This window comes from Sciurus carolinensis, chromosome 11 (assembly GCF_902686445.1).
Source record: "Sciurus carolinensis chromosome 11, mSciCar1.2, whole genome shotgun sequence".
NCBI lineage: Eukaryota > Metazoa > Chordata > Mammalia > Rodentia > Sciuridae > Sciurus > Sciurus carolinensis.
Genome location: NC_062223.1, coordinates 1958836 through 1977500, shown reverse-complemented (window position 1 = coordinate 1977500; position 18665 = coordinate 1958836). Strand labels below are relative to the sequence as shown.

At 63.6% G+C, this 18665-nt stretch overlaps 1 protein-coding gene across 1 annotated transcript; it reads left to right on the top strand.

Annotated features, from left to right (window-relative positions):
• Window positions 1-6481: 6481 nt before the first annotated feature.
• Window positions 6482-7861, top strand: LOC124958836 (uncharacterized). Its single transcript, XM_047517352.1, has 5 exons — window positions 6482-6628; window positions 6709-6834; window positions 6920-7035; window positions 7113-7239; window positions 7341-7861. The coding sequence occupies exons 2-5, from the start codon at window positions 6732-6734 to the stop codon at window positions 7637-7639; spliced, it is 645 nt and encodes a 214-aa protein (XP_047373308.1). The 5' UTR covers window positions 6482-6628; window positions 6709-6731; the 3' UTR covers window positions 7640-7861.
• The last annotated feature ends 10804 nt before the right edge of the window (window positions 7862-18665 follow it).

Below are 18665 nucleotides of genomic sequence, written 5' to 3'. Positions count from 1 at the left end.
GACCCAAGCACCCTCAGACCTCGGGGGGGCAAATGGACTGCTACTCTGGGTGTGGGCAGCAGCAAGGCCACCTTGCCGAACACACAGGGCAGGAAGGGAGCATGGCAGTGTCCCAGTGGGCAGGGGAGCACACCGTGGGTGTGCCTGGGTAGAGCAGAAGTGAGGTCAGGTCCCAGGTCTGTGCCCAGGTCAGGACAACATCAGAAAGCACATCGGACCTGGCCCAAGCCAAGGACAGAATGTCAGCCTCTAGAAGATGCCTCGCTGGTGTATCTTCTCCTGAGACTGACCTTCCTGTTTGGTGTCCACCCTGTGGTCCATGAGACAGAGTATGCCTGTCAGGGTTCCACCAGGGAGGCAGAGGCCCATGTCAGCCACAGCGCCATGGGGCTCAGCAGTCTGTGGGAGGCTTCTGTGTGGTCCCTCGCTGGGCCTGGGGACAGTAGGACAGGTGGTCAGGAAGAAGAGGGGCAGGAAGTGGGAGTGAGACAGCTTGAGGACCTACGGGCATCCGAGTGGACACTCTGGAGCCTATGTCTGTCTCACTCCACACTGGACTGGGTTGAATGCAGTCCCCTCAGACCGTGTCTGCCTGGAACTTGTGAACGTGGACTTATTTGGACCGGGGTCTGCATAGCTGTGACCCCGTGGCAATTACTACTCCACGCTGAATGAGGTGACCCTGGAATCAATGACCAACACCGTCATCCTGCGGGAGACCATCACAGAGAGACAGAAACGCAGGAAAGGCAGCCCCTGGGAGCGGAGGCAGAGACACAGGAGTGCTGGGCCCGAGCTGAGGACTCCTGGAGCCCCAGGGGCTGCCAGGAGCGGGAAGGAGCCTTCTGAGGGAGCGTGGCCCTGCCCATCCCTGGGCTTTGGACTTGTGGTCTCCAGAGCTGTGTGAGAATACGTTTCCGTTGCTTAAGTCCCACCTGAGGGTTGGGATGAGGTCTTAGGGCTGCCCCAGAAAGCCAGGTGCATCCAGACCGAGGGTGAGGGGACACGAGGCCAGTGCTGTTGGATGTGGGGCTCCGTCTGGGACTGGCAGCCTGAGGGACAGCTGTGGAGGTGGCGCAGCTCACCTGAGGGAGGACTGAAGCGATCTCCACTGACTGCCCCTGGACGGCGAGGAGACCTGGGAGCCACATCCCCAGGAGAGCACGGAGGGGAGGGAAGGTTTGGAGGTGGCTCTGGGAGGGCCACTGGAGCCAGAGCGAATGTGGCATGTCCCCCGGACACCAGGGACTAAGTGGTCCTGTCTCAGTCTTGCTCTAGAGCCAGAACTGCAGGGTGGGGTGGACCTCAGGTTGAGAGGAGCCACTGGGAGCAGATGGCAGCCACGTTTTGCCACCCTCCATGGCCACCACTACAGCCACCACGTGTGACATGAGTTCTTTGTGCCCAGTCCCTCCTTTCTTCTCTGTGTTCTGGGCGCCCTGAGGCCCAGGGATCCTCCTGGACCCCTGAGCCTGCAGTGCTCCTTCTTCAGCAGCCCTTGGTGACCTCAGCCTTGCTCCTTCTTAGTCTAAATGGAAGCCCAAGTGGTTCTGTGCACCTAGGTGGGGACAGGGCCACGCTAAGGGAGGTACTGCCACGGCGTGTGGATCGCAGCACCAGCCACCCACTGCTGCCATGGCTGGCATGGACCAGAATTGACCCAGAGGTCCCGAAGCAATCCCACCCTCAGCGAGACCCAGCCAGATCCAGCCAGACCGCTGCTAGCTGCTGAGGGAAGCAGCGCTTCCCCTGCCTTAGTTCCACCTCAGACATGCAAACGTGGCCCTGGGGAGAGCACAGCGCCCGCCGCCGCCGCTCTCAGCAGACCTCCCGATCCTCCAGGACAGGAGTACACAGAAGAGATGCCCCAAACTCCCAGGGAGAGCCACTCTACCAGGGGGACCAAGGATCCTGGCACTGTGGCCAGTGTGTGCTTGAAACAGCAACTCCCATTCGGGGCCCTGGATCCAAAATCCACATGTCTAGAAATCCACGTGTGGCTGGGAGCCCAATCCCAGGAACAGAACCATTGTCTAAGCGTTCTGAATCACTGAGAAGGAAAAGGTAAGAGCAAAGAGGGACATAGTGCCCTGGGACAGGCAAGCCGGGGATGCAGGACACTGCCCAGGCTCCAGAGGGGCCCCTGCCACAGCGCCCTAGCAGGCGCCGGGGGCCACAGGACTGCGTGGCCACGTGGACACATTTCCAGTCCCTGACCTTGGGTGCCAACCTCAGTGAGCCCGTCTCACTCCCAGACGCCACGGAATCGTCCGTGGTGGGGTGTCAGGAGCTGCCGCGAGGCGGCAGCACAGTCTCACACAGCACAGCGCAGAGGCAGCGCGGCTGGGGTTCGCCCGCGGCAATGGCCCGCGTCGCCCAGGTCCAGCGGCTCCCTAGTTCACGAGGGTCACCGGGGGGATAGGACCTTTGTGCACTTCTGAAATCATCCCCCTGGCCTGGGAACCCCAAAACCAGAGAGCGCATCTCACTCCCAGGATGGCGCGGAATCGGCCGGGAGTGGGACAACCAAAGTCACCGCGAGGTGGCAGCGCAGTCCCACACATCACCAGGCGAACGAGGCTGGGGTTCACCCGCAGCATTGCTGGGGGCACACACCTGGGGCTGCAGCAGTCCAGCGGGGTTGTAAGGGACCAGAATGCCAGATGAGCCCCCCAGGTGTCCAGCTCAGGACATAAAGGCAGGTCCACGGCCACATTCTCCCCTTGACACGTCAGAGCCACGGCGTGGATCTCAAGTCAGATCTACCAGGTTTGGTGATCGCGGCACGTGCCGCCAATAACAGCACAGACTCACCTCGGTTGGCTTCAGGGGCTGGAAGGGGAGCCTCAACTCAAACCAGCATCTGCTGCCCGGGAGTAATCAGTGTTCCGCCTGGAGTTCCGCATTAACATCTCCATTTGATTTGGGTTTTGAGATGCTAATTGGGGAATTTGGATGCTAAAGAGCTGGAGCACGCCTACCTGCGGCAGAGGAGCCTTGGTTCACCCGAGCGTAGTTTACCAAAGTGGGTGCAGCTGACACCTCGGTGTCTGGAGAATCAGGAAAGAGTGGGGATGGACAGGGTCAGTGTGATCACAGCTCTGGGGCCGTGGCACCCATCTGCCATGTCTGCAAATGTGTAGGAGGCACATCACCCGTGGCATACCCTGAGTCTGCGTGGCTAGAGAATGGTCCCCCTGCTCTGGAGGTTCAGCCAGTGTCTCTCAGGTCAGGGACAGAAGTTGAGGATATGAGAGTGAATGCCTGGGAAAAGAGGGACCTGGTGCCCCGGGACAGGCAAGCCGGGGATGCAGGACACTGCCCAGGCTCCAGAGGGGCCCCCGCCACAGCGCCCTAGCAGGTGCCAGGGACCACGGGACTGCGTGGCCACGTGGACACATTTCCAGTCCCTGACCTTGGGTGCCAACCTCAGTGAGCCCGTCTCACTCCCAGACGCCACGGAATCGTCCGTGGTGGGGTGTCAGGAACTGCCGCGAGGCGGCAGCACAGTCTCACACAGCACAGCGCAGGGGCAGCCGTGGCTGGGGTTCGCCCGCGGCAATGGCCCGCGTCGCCCAGGTCCAGCGGCTCCCTAGTTCACGAGGGTCACCGGGGGGATAGGACCTTTGTGCACTTCTGAAATCAACCCCCTGGCCTGGGAACCCCAAAACCAGAGAGCGCATCTCACTCCCAGGATGGCGAGGAATTGGCGGGAGTGGGACAACCAAAGTCAACGCGAGGTGGCAGCGCAGTCCACACATCGCAGCCCCGGGGCAGGCGAACAAGGCTGGGGTTCACCCGCAGCATTGCTGGGGGCACCCACACCTGCGGCTGCAGCAGTCCAGCGGGGTCATAAGGGACAGGACGCTCTTGTCGCCCCCCAAGCCACACTGTCAAACTGAGGGAGTTAAGAGTGTGGACAGCAAGGGACCCTGACGGAAATCTGCGAGCCCCTTCCCCGGGCGGCGTGGCAGGCATTGGAGCCTGGGCCCCAGTGCCGGGGACAGGGGGGTGTCCGGAGCCCTTCTTTTGTTGGGTGCCGACCTGGGGGTGCCGCTTCTGCAATGCAGAATCCTCGGAGGGTATGGGAGTAGGAGTGGCCGCGAGGCGGCAGTACAGACTCACAGGTCAGGGCCACGGCTGCCGCGGCTGGGTCCGCTTATGACAGATAAGCTGGAGTATGCCTGATCCCAACCCAGGGCCCACCCATGGCCACGTCTGGAGACTTCCACACCAAGGTGGACTTACCACAGCACTGCTGGGGCCAGTGAGCAGCCAGCACCCAACGCTGCATGTGGAGGCAATGGCCACGGGTCCGCCCAGGGCACTTCAGCCCATCCATGCACCCAAGGCCCTACTGCATGGTCAGGTGTGGTCAGCTCAGGGTCCTCAGCCCTGGCGTTCCAGCCACATTCCCCAGGGCTGTGCCACTTGTGTCCCCGATGCCCTTGGCTTGTTGGGCAAACCTGACGAACACCACACTGAAGAGGCCGAGGGGAGCAGGGTGGCCGGGGAGTGCGGCAGCCCTCCTCCCTCCACCCCGCCATCGAGTCATGGTGTCCCAGGTCGGCTGGGAGGGCAGGACTGGGCTGAGGCTGCCGCGGGGCTCCTCACCAGACAGTGCCCACAGAATGTGGAGTGGGAAGGGGGGGCCTGGGTGCCCTAACCAGGAGGCCACTGTGATGGAACCAGTCTGTCACCCAGACGGTCCCCCGCGGGGGTCAGCAAGGGCCAGCGGTAGTCTGGCTCACAGCCCTGCTACACAGCTCAGCGGACCTGAGCCCCAGACCTTACCACAACTACTCTTGGTGCTCACAGCCCCTCATGGCTTCCCACTGTCGGCCGCCAGGACCCCTAGAGTGGAAAGAGGTCCTGGCCATAATGGTGGAAGAAGGTGGCTGTGTTCCGCTGAGTCCCCACGGACTCCGGCCAGGACCCTGGTCGCGGACAGCGTTCACCCAGCACTGGAAGGGCAGGGTGCGGGGAGCGCCGTCCACGAGGGGAGCCAACGGTTCTTGACCCAGAGGGGGACTTTCGGGTACAATGCCAGGCCCTGTCTAAGGGATGCCAAGGGAGGGGTGTGGGGAGGCTGTCTTTGGAGAATTCCAGGACGGGTGTGGGGTGAGAGGAACGTGCGCTGGAACGGCCCAGGGTGGGGGTGGGCCCTGCGGGGGCCCGGCACGGCCTGCTCTGATTGGCTGGCAGGGCAGGGGCGGGAATTCTGGGCGGGGCCACCCCAGTTAGAAAAAGCCCGGGCTAGGGGCCGAAGAGCAGGGCGAGGGAGGGGGTGGGCAGGGTGGGGGGTGGGGTGGGGAGGGGAAACTGGGGAAGATGGGGTGCTGGAGGAGAGTCGTGGGGCCAAGGAGCACCTTGGCGGTCTGGAGTCTGGCAGGAGCGTGAGGGGTGGAGGGGCTAGCTCAGGCTGCAGGGCCCTGGGGCCTGGGAGCCAGAGGAGCCGGGGGGCTCCCAGGGAAGCAGGGAAACATCGGCCTGGGGCTTCGGGCCTGAGCCAGGGCTGGACAGGAAGGGGGAGCCAGACATTCATCCCGGTCACTTTTGGTTTCAGGACGTGGCGGCTGGTCGGACAAGGGGGAGCTGCTGGGCAGGGCTCGACCCCAAGCCTGGGCGGTGGAGGTGTAGCTGGCAGCAGTGGGCAGGTGAGGACCGCCATCTGCCGGGCAGGTGAGTCCACTTCCCTCGCTGGCCTCACTGCACTGGCCTTCTGGAAGGTCAGAGAGCGAAGGCCTGCAAGGAGAAGTGGCTGGCCTCCCGGCAGAGCGGCAGGGCGAAGGCAGGATGGTCAGTACAGGTGACATCTTCTCGGGGGGAGCCGAGACGGGGAGAGGCTGGGGGCCAGGGCCCACCCAGATGGAAGGAGCATTTTGAGCGGGAAGGGCAGAGACTAGAGGGGCTGCCAGCAAGGACTGAGGCTGCTGCCTCCAGGGAGGTGATAGGTGCCCTGGGGGTGGTGGCGGAGGCCACAGGGATCCATCCAGCACTGTGGGAGTATCCCAGGTCCAGGTCGAGCAGGGCGGGGCGGGGTCACAGGACACAGAGGGGTCCCCAGCCGCCACCACATCCCACCCACCGCAATTCATTTAGGAGCAGGTAAAGAAGCAGCTCTGGCAGGGCCTCCCGAGGCCCGGGCCAGAGCCTCGAAGGCTGGAGAGCGGGAAAGAAGGGCAGTGCGCGGGCAGCTCAGCAGGACGTCACCTGGGGGGGAGCGGTGGTCGCGGGTGGCGGGCTCCGGAGAGATTTCGCAGCAGGGAGGCTGCAGCGGGCCCAGCCTGCGGACGCACCGTCCCCACGCGGCACTGCGGCCCAGAGGCTGGCGCGGAGAGGGCCCACAGTGGACTTGGCGACACTGTATGCCCTCACCGCTCAGCCGCCGGGTCTGGCATGGCAGACAGGACAGCACCCGGGGAGCCAAGGGCACGGGCAAGGCCAGGCAAGGCGAGGCGGGCGGGGCGGAGTGAGTGAGTTCTCGGGGGAGTCGGGGCAGGCAGCGTGAGGGGCCACCAGGCGGCGAGCCAGCGAGGTACTGGCCTCCAGAGCCCGGGGCCACGGCGGGCCTCGGGCAGCGACGGAGCAGTGATCGGTGCCTCCACGCTCGGGACTGGAGACAAGGGTAAGTGCCCAGCCCAGTCCGCTGCGCTGCTGCCCACCAGCTCCTGCTCACCCACCCAGCACCCTCCGTTCTCCCCAAAGGCAGGTCTCCAGCAGGGGTGCACATGCCAGCCCGAAGGCCAGGACGCGGCGCAGCGATCAGCTGGGAAGACATGACATGGTCCGGTGTGACGGCGAGGACAGAGGGGCTGCCGACCGGCCTTCCTGGTGAGCGTGTGCCTCTGCCCAGAGCAGGACAGCCAGCCCACCCTCCTGGCCGCCCTCCTGCTCAGCCCCCTTCTGTCCTCTGCAGAACACTCTGGCTGGCCCGGCGGGGGAGGCTGCCCCAGAAGGGTTGTTCCTTTGGTTTCCGACGGAGTCAACACACCACTGCTGCTCTCTGGACCCCTAGAACCCCAAGATGTAAAGGTGGGGCCTCCTGCGCCACAGGGCTGGGCGGCAGCGCCGGGAGGGAGTGTTGGGGCCTCATTGTGTCTCCACTGCAGAAATGGTGCTGCCCAGCTCAAGTCTGGGCCTTCAACTCCGGGACTTCTTCAAGTCCGTCTAGCTCTGGATCAAGACTCTGCTGCATTCGGGAACCACTGCACACTGACTCAGGAATCGGCTCTGCAGGTGAGCCTCCCCCCCCCCCCCCCCCGCCCGGCCACGCCCGCCTGGCCACACCCACGCCCGCCCGGCCACGCCCACGCCCACGCTCATGTCACTCTCCACAGGCGAAGCTGAAGGAACAGGCCTTGAAAGGGCAGAGCAGCCCGCAGCACCCGCCGCCAGACGCCATCTTCGTGACCCCCCATGCGCCCAGCGGACCATCACCGCCGCCTCCCCCTCTTTTCTTCTTCCTCCTTTCCTTCTGTCTCGTCATTTCTCGTCTTTCTTCCTTCCTCTGCTTGAGAGATTCAAAGCCTCCGTGACTCTGTTTCCCCACCTGTCCCCTCTGAATTCAATTTGCACTAAGTCGTTTGCACTGGTTTGGAGCTCGGAGAGCCTTGAGTCTCTGTGCGAATGTGCGTGAGAGTGCGGGCCTCCTTGGCCACGCCGCCCCAGCGCCTGCCTGCAGTCCACCTCCGCCTGGGGGCCGCTGGGGCCGGCCGCGTGTGTGAGGCCTCGCCCTCCCCTCGCCTCGTCTGGAAGCTCCATGACAGCGGAGCCACCTAGAAGCATTCCCCACACCTTGCCCAGTGCCCCTCCCTACCAGGTCTCAGCAGAGCCCTGGCCTCATCAATAAACACAGTTACAGCAACTTGTCTCCGGGAATCATTGTCTGCCTCGGGCGCCTGGGCAACTGGGGGTGTGCAAAGAGGGACAGGAGGGTTCTGGGGTGGGGCGGGGACAAAAGGTGGGGGTTACAGTATGGGGCACACATCTGGGAGAAGATTGTGGGATGGGGAGGGGCTATGGGATATGGAGGGGTCCTGGTGTGGGGGGAGCCAGGGGTGGGGTGAGGGAGGATGGAAGGGAAGAGGTTGTGAAGCCGGGGGGGCATAAGGGAGGAATGGGGGGCGGGACTCGTGGGAAGCCAAGGGAGTTGTGATACAGAAGGGTCTGGAGTGGGGTCTGTGGACACTGGGGGCCTCAGGGGGCAGAGGAGCACGGACACCAGGGAGGAAGCAGGGCAGTGGGGTGGGGTTCCCACAGGGGTAGTGGGGGCCGGATTATAAGGGGTGTCCTGGGCAATGAGGGAGAGGTCAGTCCCCACCCAAGTGCCTCGGGTTCCCCGGCTCTCTTTGGCCACCCAGTCCTGTCTGATCTTGCCCTGGGTGCCGATCCCAGACCCCAAAGGCCAATATAAGTTTGCAGAATCACCTTGCAGGGGCAGATTTCAGGGTGGACAGCAGCTCCTGAGGCAAGGCTGGCCCTGGCCACATGTAGAGGTCTCTGGCAGCCTCTGGGCCTCCCCTTCCTGCTCCACCTGGCTCCCCTACCCTGGGTCCTACTTAGCTAGAGAGCTGGAACCTGGGTAGGTTGAGGGCACCCCACCTCCTCACTGCTGTGAGAGGGAGTCAGAGCCACAGCAGAGACCAGGATACATGCAGGTCTGAGCATGGTCACAGTGAGAGGAGGGGTACCAAGAGCCCCAAAGGAAATGAGGGAGGCGGAGAGGCCAAGCAGAGAGAGGTAGAGTGAGGGGGTCGGGTGACAGAGGGCTATTATGAGGTCTGGCTCCTGGGTGCAAGTGTAGCCCCCCACGAGAGACCCCAACGCTGGGCAGCAACTCTCTGAGCCCCAGTCCAGGCCTCCTGGATTCTGGGCCCGAGGCTGTGCAGACCTTAGGAACTAAGATGAAGCTCCTGAAAATGAGGCTGGGGTCTCTGCCCTCTGCTCCCCGCTCCCACATGTGGCAATGCTCAGAGCAGCCAGGAAAGAGCCTCCACAGATTGACAAAAACCAGACAAGACAGACTGCCAGGAACTTCCCCTCCCTGCTCTGGGGAGCGGGCGGCTCTCCCCTCCCCCACAGGCCCTGCAGACAGGTTCGCAGTACCTACTTCTCACATCCCCCACCACCCCTGCCCCCGCCGCCCATCTGAGAGAGACACTGGTCAGGACCAATGGCCAGTTAACCCAGTGGGCACAGCTGGGTGAGGGAGTCTCTTGAAGCCATCTCCATGAGGATTTCAAAGGCCAGCCAGCTGTGCTGGAGAAGCCACCTCCACCTTCCTGACCCCATGGCAGTGACTTGACCAAGTGATAAAGCAGCTATCCATCACGTGTAGGGAGGGAGGTCTCCAGAGCTCTTTATGGTAAACATCTGACCCTGCTAGAGTCCCAAAGCTGGGCTCAGAGGACAAAAACCAGCCTTCTGAGGAATGGCAGGTGGCCCAGGGGTTTGGGGGGCAGCAGGGTCACAGGCCGTGGAGGTGGGGAGGGAGATGGATGCCCAGCAGCCTTCTCTGGGGATACAGAAATCAAATCCCAGAGCTGGAAGGGAGCTGGGGAGGGGCACTGGGGCAGCTTTGGGCTGTGTCCTGGTCATCTGGAGAGACCACCAAGCTGGAACCCAGCTGCACCCAGGCTTGGACACTCAGGGTGGCTGTGGTCGCACATTCTCCCACTGGGGTTTTCCCTGGGGAGTCCTGAGACAGACAGACAGACACACACAGGGCTGGGGTGGGGCACTCCTTTTCCTGCCCGCTTCGGGGAGCCCCGGCCCCCGGCAGCCCCGCCGTTGCCCTGGCCCCCGTGGATGTCAGTGGATGTCAGTGGACGTCTGTGGGGTGGGGCAGGGCACCCTGGGCCTGCCACGCGGTCCCCACTCCTGCAGTGGGCTAGCCCCAGGTGCTGCAGGGGTGGCGGAGCAGGCGGAGCTCCTGGGGGCAGGAACTGGGGGTGCAGACAGGCTGGCGGCACCGTCGCCCCAAAGCAGGTGCGCAGGGGTCCCGCCTCAAGCCCGCATGGGGTGGGGGCTGGGAAAACAGACGTGGCCCAGCCCCCACCCCAACAAAGCCCCTCCATCTGAGCTGGGGACCGCCAGGTTGGAATGTGTTTACCTTTGGCCCAACCGATTTCCTGCTTCTTAGAAAAGGGGCTTAGAGAGGGCTGTTAGACAGGCTCCTGGCGCCCCTGCCACCCAAAGGCACTTTCAAAATGCTCCTAGGCTGAGTTGAGTGCAGAGAAGCAAACAGGAGCTTGAATTTCATCCCCAGACCCCAGCAGGGGGTGGGCGGGAGAGGCCCCACTGTAGCGGTGCCAGAAAACCTTGGGAAAGAGATTTCAGGCCTGGGTGAGCCTCTGGGCGGGCGGGGGCGGGGGGCAGCCCCCAGCAGGCTCCCAGGGTAGGCTGCAGGGTCCTCTCCACGCTGGGCCCCCACAACTGGTGCTTCTGTCCAGTCGTCCTGCCAGAGAGAAGGGGCCACGTTTCGCACAGAGCGGTCACACTGGAGAGGGTGCAGGCCTACCCGCTGGCTGCTGCTGTGTTGGCATCTCTAACCCCGTGCTCCAGGGCCACGCGGCCCTCCGGTCCTCTGGGCCCGTGTGTGTCCACAGCTGTGACCCTGGGGGGGGAGGGTCTCTGCAGGCATTTAATGACAGGCAGGGATTGTGGACCACAGGACTGAGGGCACCTGTGGGGTCGGAATACTATGTGCCCTGAGAAATCTCGAGGTTCAGGTAGAGGCCTGAGAGGGTGGCCTCCTCTCCACACCAGGCTCCAGGAAGACAAAAGCCCGCAGAAGTGGGGGAGGGGCATCCGCGTGCTCAGAACTGGGGGCAGTGGGCCTAGTCTGGAAGCCCCCACAGCCCTCTCCAGCAAGGAAGGCCAGGAGGGCTCAGCTGCCGGCAAGGCCTGGATTCCAACCTGGGTCTGGGCTCAGGACACTGTGTCCTGGGACCTGCTCCCGCCTCCTGCGGAGGCCTGTCCTCCATGCATGTTTGCAGGCGTGTGGGGTGCCTGACAAGCGCCGAGAGACTGAGGCATTCTCAAAGATTGTGTGAACCCCCAAAAGGGGAAATGGAAGGTTCTAGAAAGAACCGTGGTCATCTCGGTCTCTTGCAAGGCTGCAGAGCCATGCTGGTGCAGCGCAGGCCTGCCCACCCGCTCTCCCCTCCCCCTCCTCAGCTTTCTCCTCCTCCCCCTCTCTGTGCATAGCTCCCCCAGCCTGCTCCTGGTGACACTGTTGGCCCCTTTCCAGGGCTGAGGGGAACTGGTGGGGGCCCCTTCCTGGAAGCCCACCTGCAGACCGGCTTGCTGGGAAGGGGCCTGCTCTCCCTGGCGGCTCCCCCCGCCCGCAGCCGTTTCCTGGAAGCAGTCACTGTGGGTATTCTGTTCCTTGTCAGCGCCCAGCCTGCAAATAAAGCAGACACTGTGCTCCTTGTCCCTAGGGAGCCCCGCTCCATCACCCCACACCTGGTTGGACACAGGCGGGCAGCCTGTCCACGGGGAGCCGTGCAGGGCGGGGGCTGGACCCGTAAACCAGCACGGGCGCCAAGCGCAGGAAGCTCCTTCCCCCTTTGCCGCCCACAGGACAACTCTGTGCCAGCACGTGCCAAGCCCCAGGGCACAAGACCCAGCTGTGGGTACTGAGAGTCCCCCAGAATTGGGCACGGTGCAGACCCCAGGGAGAAAAGCAGAAAGGGTCACAGGGGAGGCAGGCCGTGGGCCCCAGGCTTTGTAGAAGCAACTCCGGCCTGGACAGTGGATTCCGGGGGAGATGCCAAGGAACTGGGGCCACATGAGGAGGAGACATGGAGGTCAGGAGGTGGGAAGCTGGGAAGAAGCGTGCGCTGGGACTAGGTAGGAAGAGGAGCCTGCTGGGGCCAGGGAGGGCAGGTAGGGGACTGACGGGTCCCTGACGGGGAGAAGGGAAGTGAAGGCAGACGACCACTTGACTGCCTAGGAACATGCGGGCTCCAGGCAGAGAGCTGCTGGATCCCTGGCCCTTCCTGGGCGAGCTACGTGTGGAAAGGCGCCCAGGGGGCCAGCTCTGGGGGCACGAGCCCTGGGCTCCAGGCTGCCAATCAGGGCCAACAGACAGATGAAAGAGAGATGACCCAGGTGTGACCATGAGGAGCCGCAGCAGCCAGTGGGGCCATGGGAGGAGGGGTGGCCGGCGGGGGTAAGGCGAGGGGGTCAGAAGGCTGAGGCCCACATGCCTGAGGGAGAGCTGGCCCAGAGCACAAGGCCCAGCTGACCCCCAGGCCCCCAGTGCTGGGACAAGAGCTTATGGGGACAGGATGTGTAGAGATGGGCCTGAAGGGAAGCAGGCCCCACGGGATGCTGGGAAGGACTGGTTTATTCAGGTGGCACTCAATCATGCTGCGCGCATGGCGGGGGCCCATGGGATGCAGGGAGGTGCACGCGGAGCCCTCGGCAGGCTCCTATTGGCTGTCGGTGACATCACTCCTGTGTCAACAGGCTATGCCTGCAGCTTCCTGGCTGGCCAGGGTTTATGGAGCGGGACCGACCCCGCCTGGGCCCCCACCCCCGGCCCACACACTGGCCCACTGTTAGGGGTCTGGGGCTGGAGGCTGCGCCATGGCGTCCTGGCGCCAACTGCTCTTCCACCCACCTCGGATTCCCAGCACGGTGGCCGCCCCTCTGAGCGTCCGGCCAGGAGGTGTGAGGGCTGCAGGTTTGGCCCACGCGCCCTCCCTCTGGAAAGAGGCCCGAGGCCAGGGAGAGGGCTTGGAACCCATGGCCTGTGCCTGTGGCTCAGTGGGGCAGGGTCTCAGCACTGCCCCTGGAAGGGGGCTCTGGCTGACTGGAGGAACTCCAGGGGCCCCTCCCAGGTAGGCAGCCCTCACAGCCACTGGCCAAGGGTGCACGGGGAAGGGCCACCATGGAGACGGTCCCTGTCAGCCCTGGGATTCTCCTTGGATGGGGATGTTCATGCCCAGGAGGGCCTTCTCTGCTGGCCAGAGCCTTCTGAGCCCTGAGTGCACCTCCTAGGGCTGGCCAGTCCCAGGCAGCCAGGACAGCTGGCTTCCCAGCCCCTCAGGAGAGGCCCCTTCTCTGCTGAGGGGCCATGGATCCCAAAGGCTGGCCAACTCGTGGCTGGTAATGGGAAAGAGTGGCTTCTCGACTCCCCTCCGGCCTACCTCCAGAGCAGCCCGTTGGGGTCCCCTGTTAGGTGTGTGCCACCCGAGTCTGCTGTCCCTTTCCAAGGGTTTTCTGGGGTCCTCCCAGGGACTCCTTGGGATGCCCTCAGAAGTGGCCAGATCATAGTGTCCTGTCCTTAGACAGGCCAGAGAGGCCCCAGATGGGGAAGGGGAAAGAGGGAGAGGAGGGGAGGGTGCTGAGCTGCCTCCTTCCAGCTCCTGCTCACCAGTCTCCTCACCCAGTGAGCCACGTCCAGGGGCCCTTGAAAGGTCACATCAGAGGGGAAACATAGTGTGGAAGTGGGGTTCAGGGAAGAAGCTCAAGGAGGGGCAGAGAGCCCCTTGGGCCGCCCAAGAAGGTACTTGCCAGATGTCACCTTAAACCAGCTCCCCTGGACTGCCATGTCCCCTGCCTGTCTGTCCCCACAGCCCTTCCCTGTGACCAGAGCTGGGACCTGACCCCTCCTATTCCTTTTCCTGCTTTGCTTGCCCCAAGGGGTGGTCAGATCTGCAGCCTGTGTCTGCCCTGCCCAGCACCCCTCCCCTCAGGCCTAGAACCTCTGGTCCTGTTGCCCCACACCTGAGGGTTAATGGCCTCACCTGGGGGTGGGGCATAGGGCATGTGTGCCAAAAGGGGCCCCCAGGGGACACGTGGCTGTTTGCATTTCAGGGGAAGCGGCTGAGATAAAGAGATGTTTTCCCAGGGGCACGGAGCCAACAGGGGGCTGAGGGGCCACCGGGAGTCAAGGCCGGGTTGTGGGCTGCATGCAATCTTCATGCCCCCCCAGGAGGGGAGCAGCCGTCAGCGCCCTGCAGGAGGCCGCGAGCCCGATCAGCTCAGGCCCCTCCCAGGGCAGCAGCCAGCCCCCAGGGTCCCCGCTGTGACCTCCCACATTGGAGTCCTGTCACCTCATCACCTGACTAAGGCTGCGTTTCATGTGTGCTGCGGTTTGGGTGGGTCTGGCTCCTGCCTGCAGGGGCCACCAACCTAAGACAGGGGCACAGGCAGGTGTCTGGGATGCGTGGGAAACGCTCTGCAGAGATGGGAGGGTGGGGACAATAGGATTAAGGGTTTACATTGTGTTCATGTCACAGGTGAAAGCTCATATGGGGAGGGGACCCGGGAGCCCCGAGAGCAGACAGGCAGGTCGGGTGGGAAGGACAAGTAAGGGGCTCTCGGGAAGTGGAATTCAGACCCTCCGCCCCAACCTGCTCGGCAGGGCCTTGGAAGCTCTTCAAGCAGCAGAAGGCCCGGAAGTGGACACCCTGCCTGCCCAGTCCAGGCCTCAGGGGGCAAGGGAGGGCACTCCCAGGAGAAACCACCCAGACCTGCCATCAGGAGGGTGCCAGCAGCCCCGCCCAGGAGGCCTCACTGGCAGGGAACATGGGTCAGCTCCTGGTGTACCTCCCTGGAGGGCGTAGGGTCCCCTCCCCGGCCTCCAGGCTGGGGACTCTGTGCCGCTTCGTGTATGCCCAGGGAACCGTGGGCACATGCCATGCCCTCCTCTGCATGCCCCACATCCCCACTGCCTGCACCTTGGGGGAGTCTTAAGGTGGGTTCATGAGCAGAGCTGTCTGATCCTCCCCAAGACCCTGCAGCCCCAGAGCCAGCTCCTTCCCATGGCCAGCCCCGCGGGCTCGGTGGATATCTCAGACGGGAGGTGCCCGCAGGCCCACAGGTCAAGCACTGGAGTCCTCGCTCAGCATGCCCCTCGTGCTTCCCTCCAGGGCCCTCCTCAGGAGAGTGGGACCCATCGCTCTTTGCCAATGCCAGCTTCAAAATGGAGGCAGTCTCTGCAGAGGCCAGTGCTCCATCCCTCTGGGCGGGAGTGGGCAGTGGTGAACCGGAAGCATGCATGAGTGCCTCTTGGCCTCTCCTCAAGCCAGGGGAGGGGGCTAGATGGAGCAGGAGCCCCAGTTGGTTCCGAAGGGCAGCTGCCCCACCCCACCTGGGAACCTTCCTTGGAAAGGGAAATCGGGGAGGCGCTGGTGAGGGTGAGGAAAGAGGAGGCTACAGGGGCTGCAGGGGACAGATGGAGGGGAGCTACTTCCTTAGAGAAGCCAGTCACTCCCGCCGCTCTCAGCCCTCAGCTCTGAAGCAGCTGACTCTAGTGAACTGCCCGTCCCTGCAGTGCGACTGGGCGCGTGGGCCACCCTGCTCGGCTCCTCCTGTACCACTAGCGCACACGTTTCAACCTCTTCATTCTTTTAATTTGAACTGAGCTCAACAACTGTCCAGGGAAGAGCAGAGAACTCACACCAGGCAGCTGGGGATCAGGCAATGGTCAGCCTGCCCAGCAGCTCCTGCAGAGCGGGCCACTTAACCTGGCCTGACTGCTCCTCCTCTTGGCTCTGGGACTGACATTCCAGGCAATGGGCACCCAGGGAAGGGCAGCCCCAGCTCCTGAAGACCCAGGAGCTTCTCTGTGGTGCCAGGGTAGGAGGTGCTGGCCAGCGGTCCTGAGGGACAAGCAGGAAATGGGTCCCAAGCTCGGGTGCCCTGGGCTCCAGCTGCCAGGAAGGGTTGAAGTGTGGCTCTGTGTCCCCACCACCAGAACCCTGAGGGTCAGACCAGGACAGAACGAGGGAGGCCGGTGGACAAGACTCTATGGAAGCAGCCCCTGGGGAATGAGGGTCACTTGCCACATCTATGTGTCTGGGAGCCTTGTGTGGACTGGCCCCTTCTTCTCATGAAGACCCCATTCTACAGATGAGGAAATAGCACAGATGCACAACCCTGAGCACCTGCAGCCAGTCAGGAGAGCGCCAGGACCCCAACCCGGGCTGCCGGCTCAGATCCACGGTCTCTGACGAGACACTTGTGCTGGGTTTGGGGCAAGGTCAGAGATTCCTACCCTCACGGGGCATGGCCACTGGCCAGAAAACAGTCCTAGAGTCCAGGGGCAGGATATGGAGCAGACACAGAAGTGGAGAACTTTCTAGAAGGTGAAAGTGCTCCTTTGCTGCAGCGGGTAGATGAGAGCAGACCTCTGCCGAGACCTCACAGCCCCCTCCCCAGCTCAGGCAGAGTGAGCAGGACAGACGGGTGCAAAGTCCCAGGACACTGACCGCAGAGCTCAAACAGGACCAAGGCTGGGCCCCCTGCAGCGGGCGGCAGGGTCGGGCGTGCTAAGTGGGGAAGAGGGCACTGCCTGGCTGCACAGGGGGCCCCTCCACCATTCCGAGGGTCACCTCACACTGCTCACTGTCACGCTGACAGGGTGCCTTTGAGGAGGAGATCCTGCGGCCCAGCTCGGAGATGCAGCCCCGGAGTCCTGCCCCTGCCTGGGCAGCTTTTCACCCTCCACCCTCGCCCACAGGCACCACCTGTGTCCTCTGGGTCCCTTACTGGCAAGGCAGGGCCTTACGCCCAGCCCTGTGTGCAGAGGGTCCCCGCTTTCCCCAGGAAGGCTCCACCCACCCCTGCACATCCTGCTTGGGGGGTGGCTACTGAGAGGTGCTTCTCTCTGCCGCACCCCTTCCATCCCCAAGCCAGGCCCCTCAAGTCCTAACCCCTTGGCGTGGGTCCAATTCCAGGCCTGCTCCACAGGTCTTGAGAAGCAGCGTCCTATTCCTGTCTACCCCTCAGCCCCACGAGTATCTCAGGAAACCCTAGGGACCGAGGGGCCTGGACTCTGTCACGCAGAGGCTGTCCCTGGAGAGGAAGGAACTCAAGACCAGATGCCCTCCTCAGCAGAAACAGGGCACTACTGTCTGGTGTGGGAACCCAGGGACAGCAGAGTCCAGTCCAGCTTGGGTGGGGCAGGCAGGGGCAAGATGGCAGCACAGGGTCCTCCCATCTCCACGCAGTGCCAGGAGCCAAGGAAGCACCCCCGAAAAGGGTGTCCCCCAGCGGAACAGATCCCGGCGGGCAAGGGGCCACCTTCCAGACTGTTTCTCAGGCCAGGGGATGAGAAGGATGCTAGGGAAAGTGCACCCTTGCTCTGGACAGTGCTTAGGGCCACCAACAAAGCTCCCAGACTTGGGGGCTGGACACAGTGTGGGGGTAAAAGAAACTTGCTACAAGGTGGCCCCAGCCCTAAGAGCTTGTCATGGGGCTAGACCCAGACAGGTGGCTTTTTGTTCCAAGAGGGGACAGTACCTCAGTGCCCTTGCAGAGGGCTTGTGGGGCTGGGGGTCCACAGCCATGGCCCTACCACCCCAGGGCCTCAGTGCAGGACACAGGTCAGAGGGAGGGGCCCCACTTGCACCCCCAGGACAGAGTGCCTACGGGAAAGGAGGGGGGCCTCCAGCGCACCCAAGCCCAGGTGTGCAGGTGAGGCTGCCGCCGCCTGACCCTGTGCTGGCCTAGGCCCCGCCACACATGGCCTACAGAAGGAAGGCTGCCTCCTGGAGTCCCAGCCAGGCCAGGCTGGGGACAGATGGGGTTGGGGGATGCCCAGGCACTAGGGCCATCTGGTCAGGGAAGAGGCTGGCCCAGTGGGTGTGGTATGGCTTGCTCAGGAAGGTCAGAGGGCACTGTGGCCCGGAAGAGCCAGGCCACCTGGATGATTGCAGCCAGGCCCTGGTCTCCGCCTGTCCCTCTCCTGGGACCCAGGGCAATCAGAGCAGCGCCAGCAGCCCTGTTTATTTTCAAATGACGTTTTCAAGAAAAGCGGCCTTCCTCAAATGCCTGACCCTGTGGCTGGAATGTGGGGAGACCCTGCACAGTCCCTGGTCGGGGTAGGGGCTAAGGTGCATCCTGGGGACACTTGAGTCCACCACAGTGGGGACCTGGCAACCCTGCTCTGGGCTGTGTTCCCAGACTTGCTGTGTCCCAGCGGGGGCCCACGGCCCTGTGGCCCAGGGCTCACACACATGCAGAGACAGCTTGTCTTGGCTGGCTGGGTCCAGCACCTCTGGTGTGGGGTTCCCGGGACCCTTGCCCTGTGCACACACGCGTCGCTGCAGGCTGCCTTAGCGCCTCTGCCTCTGCGGGGCTGCCTTAGCGCCTCCGGCTCCTGATCACCCTGCCCCGCCCCAGCCCTCCTTTGAGCCCTCACCTCCTGGAAGCCCTCTGTAGGCCGCAGGCCGCAGAGGCTCAGCCCGCCTGGGGTATCCCAGAGCCCTGAAGGCACGGGCTGGATGTGGGGGGCATGCATCTGACTCTGTGGCCCCTGTCTAGGGTGATTTCCCAGAGGCCATCCCCCACCGCTCCTGTAGTTTGTGGCCTGACCCCTACCTGTAGCCTGAGGCTGGTGGGAGAGGGTGATTGGGTGGACAGACACCCTGACTCTGCACCTGACCCGGCCCTGACCCAGGCCTGTAGCCTGGTTTCCAAATCTTGCTTCAGGCTGTCACCAGACCACCTGCCCCCTCCCCTGGCAGGGTGTCCCCGTGCTTCCTGGGAGAAGCCTGTTTGCCCATCTCAGGCTGCTGTGCGTGAGGGGCAGTCCCATCAGCTTCTCTCCTGGGGGTCCCTCATGCAGCTCCCCTGTGAGCAGGTTGCAGGGAACAGTGGGCCCTTCCCTTCCCCTGGTGGTCCTGGCCCGGGGCCCTAGGGGC

What these genes read in the sequence shown, in the direction of transcription:
- LOC124958836 (XM_047517352.1), top strand. Translation starts at nt 6,732, where the DNA reads ATGCCAGCCCGAAGGCCAGGACGCGGCGCAGCGATCAGCTGGGAAGAC. An exon ending in GCTGCCGACCGGCCTTCCTG is followed by an intron (nt 6,835 to 6,919) that starts GTGAGCGTGTGC and finishes TGTCCTCTGCAG; the next exon opens with AACACTCTGGCTGGCCCGGC. An exon ending in CTCAGGAATCGGCTCTGCAG is followed by an intron (nt 7,240 to 7,340) that starts GTGAGCCTCCCC and finishes CACTCTCCACAG; the next exon opens with GCGAAGCTGAAGGAACAGGC.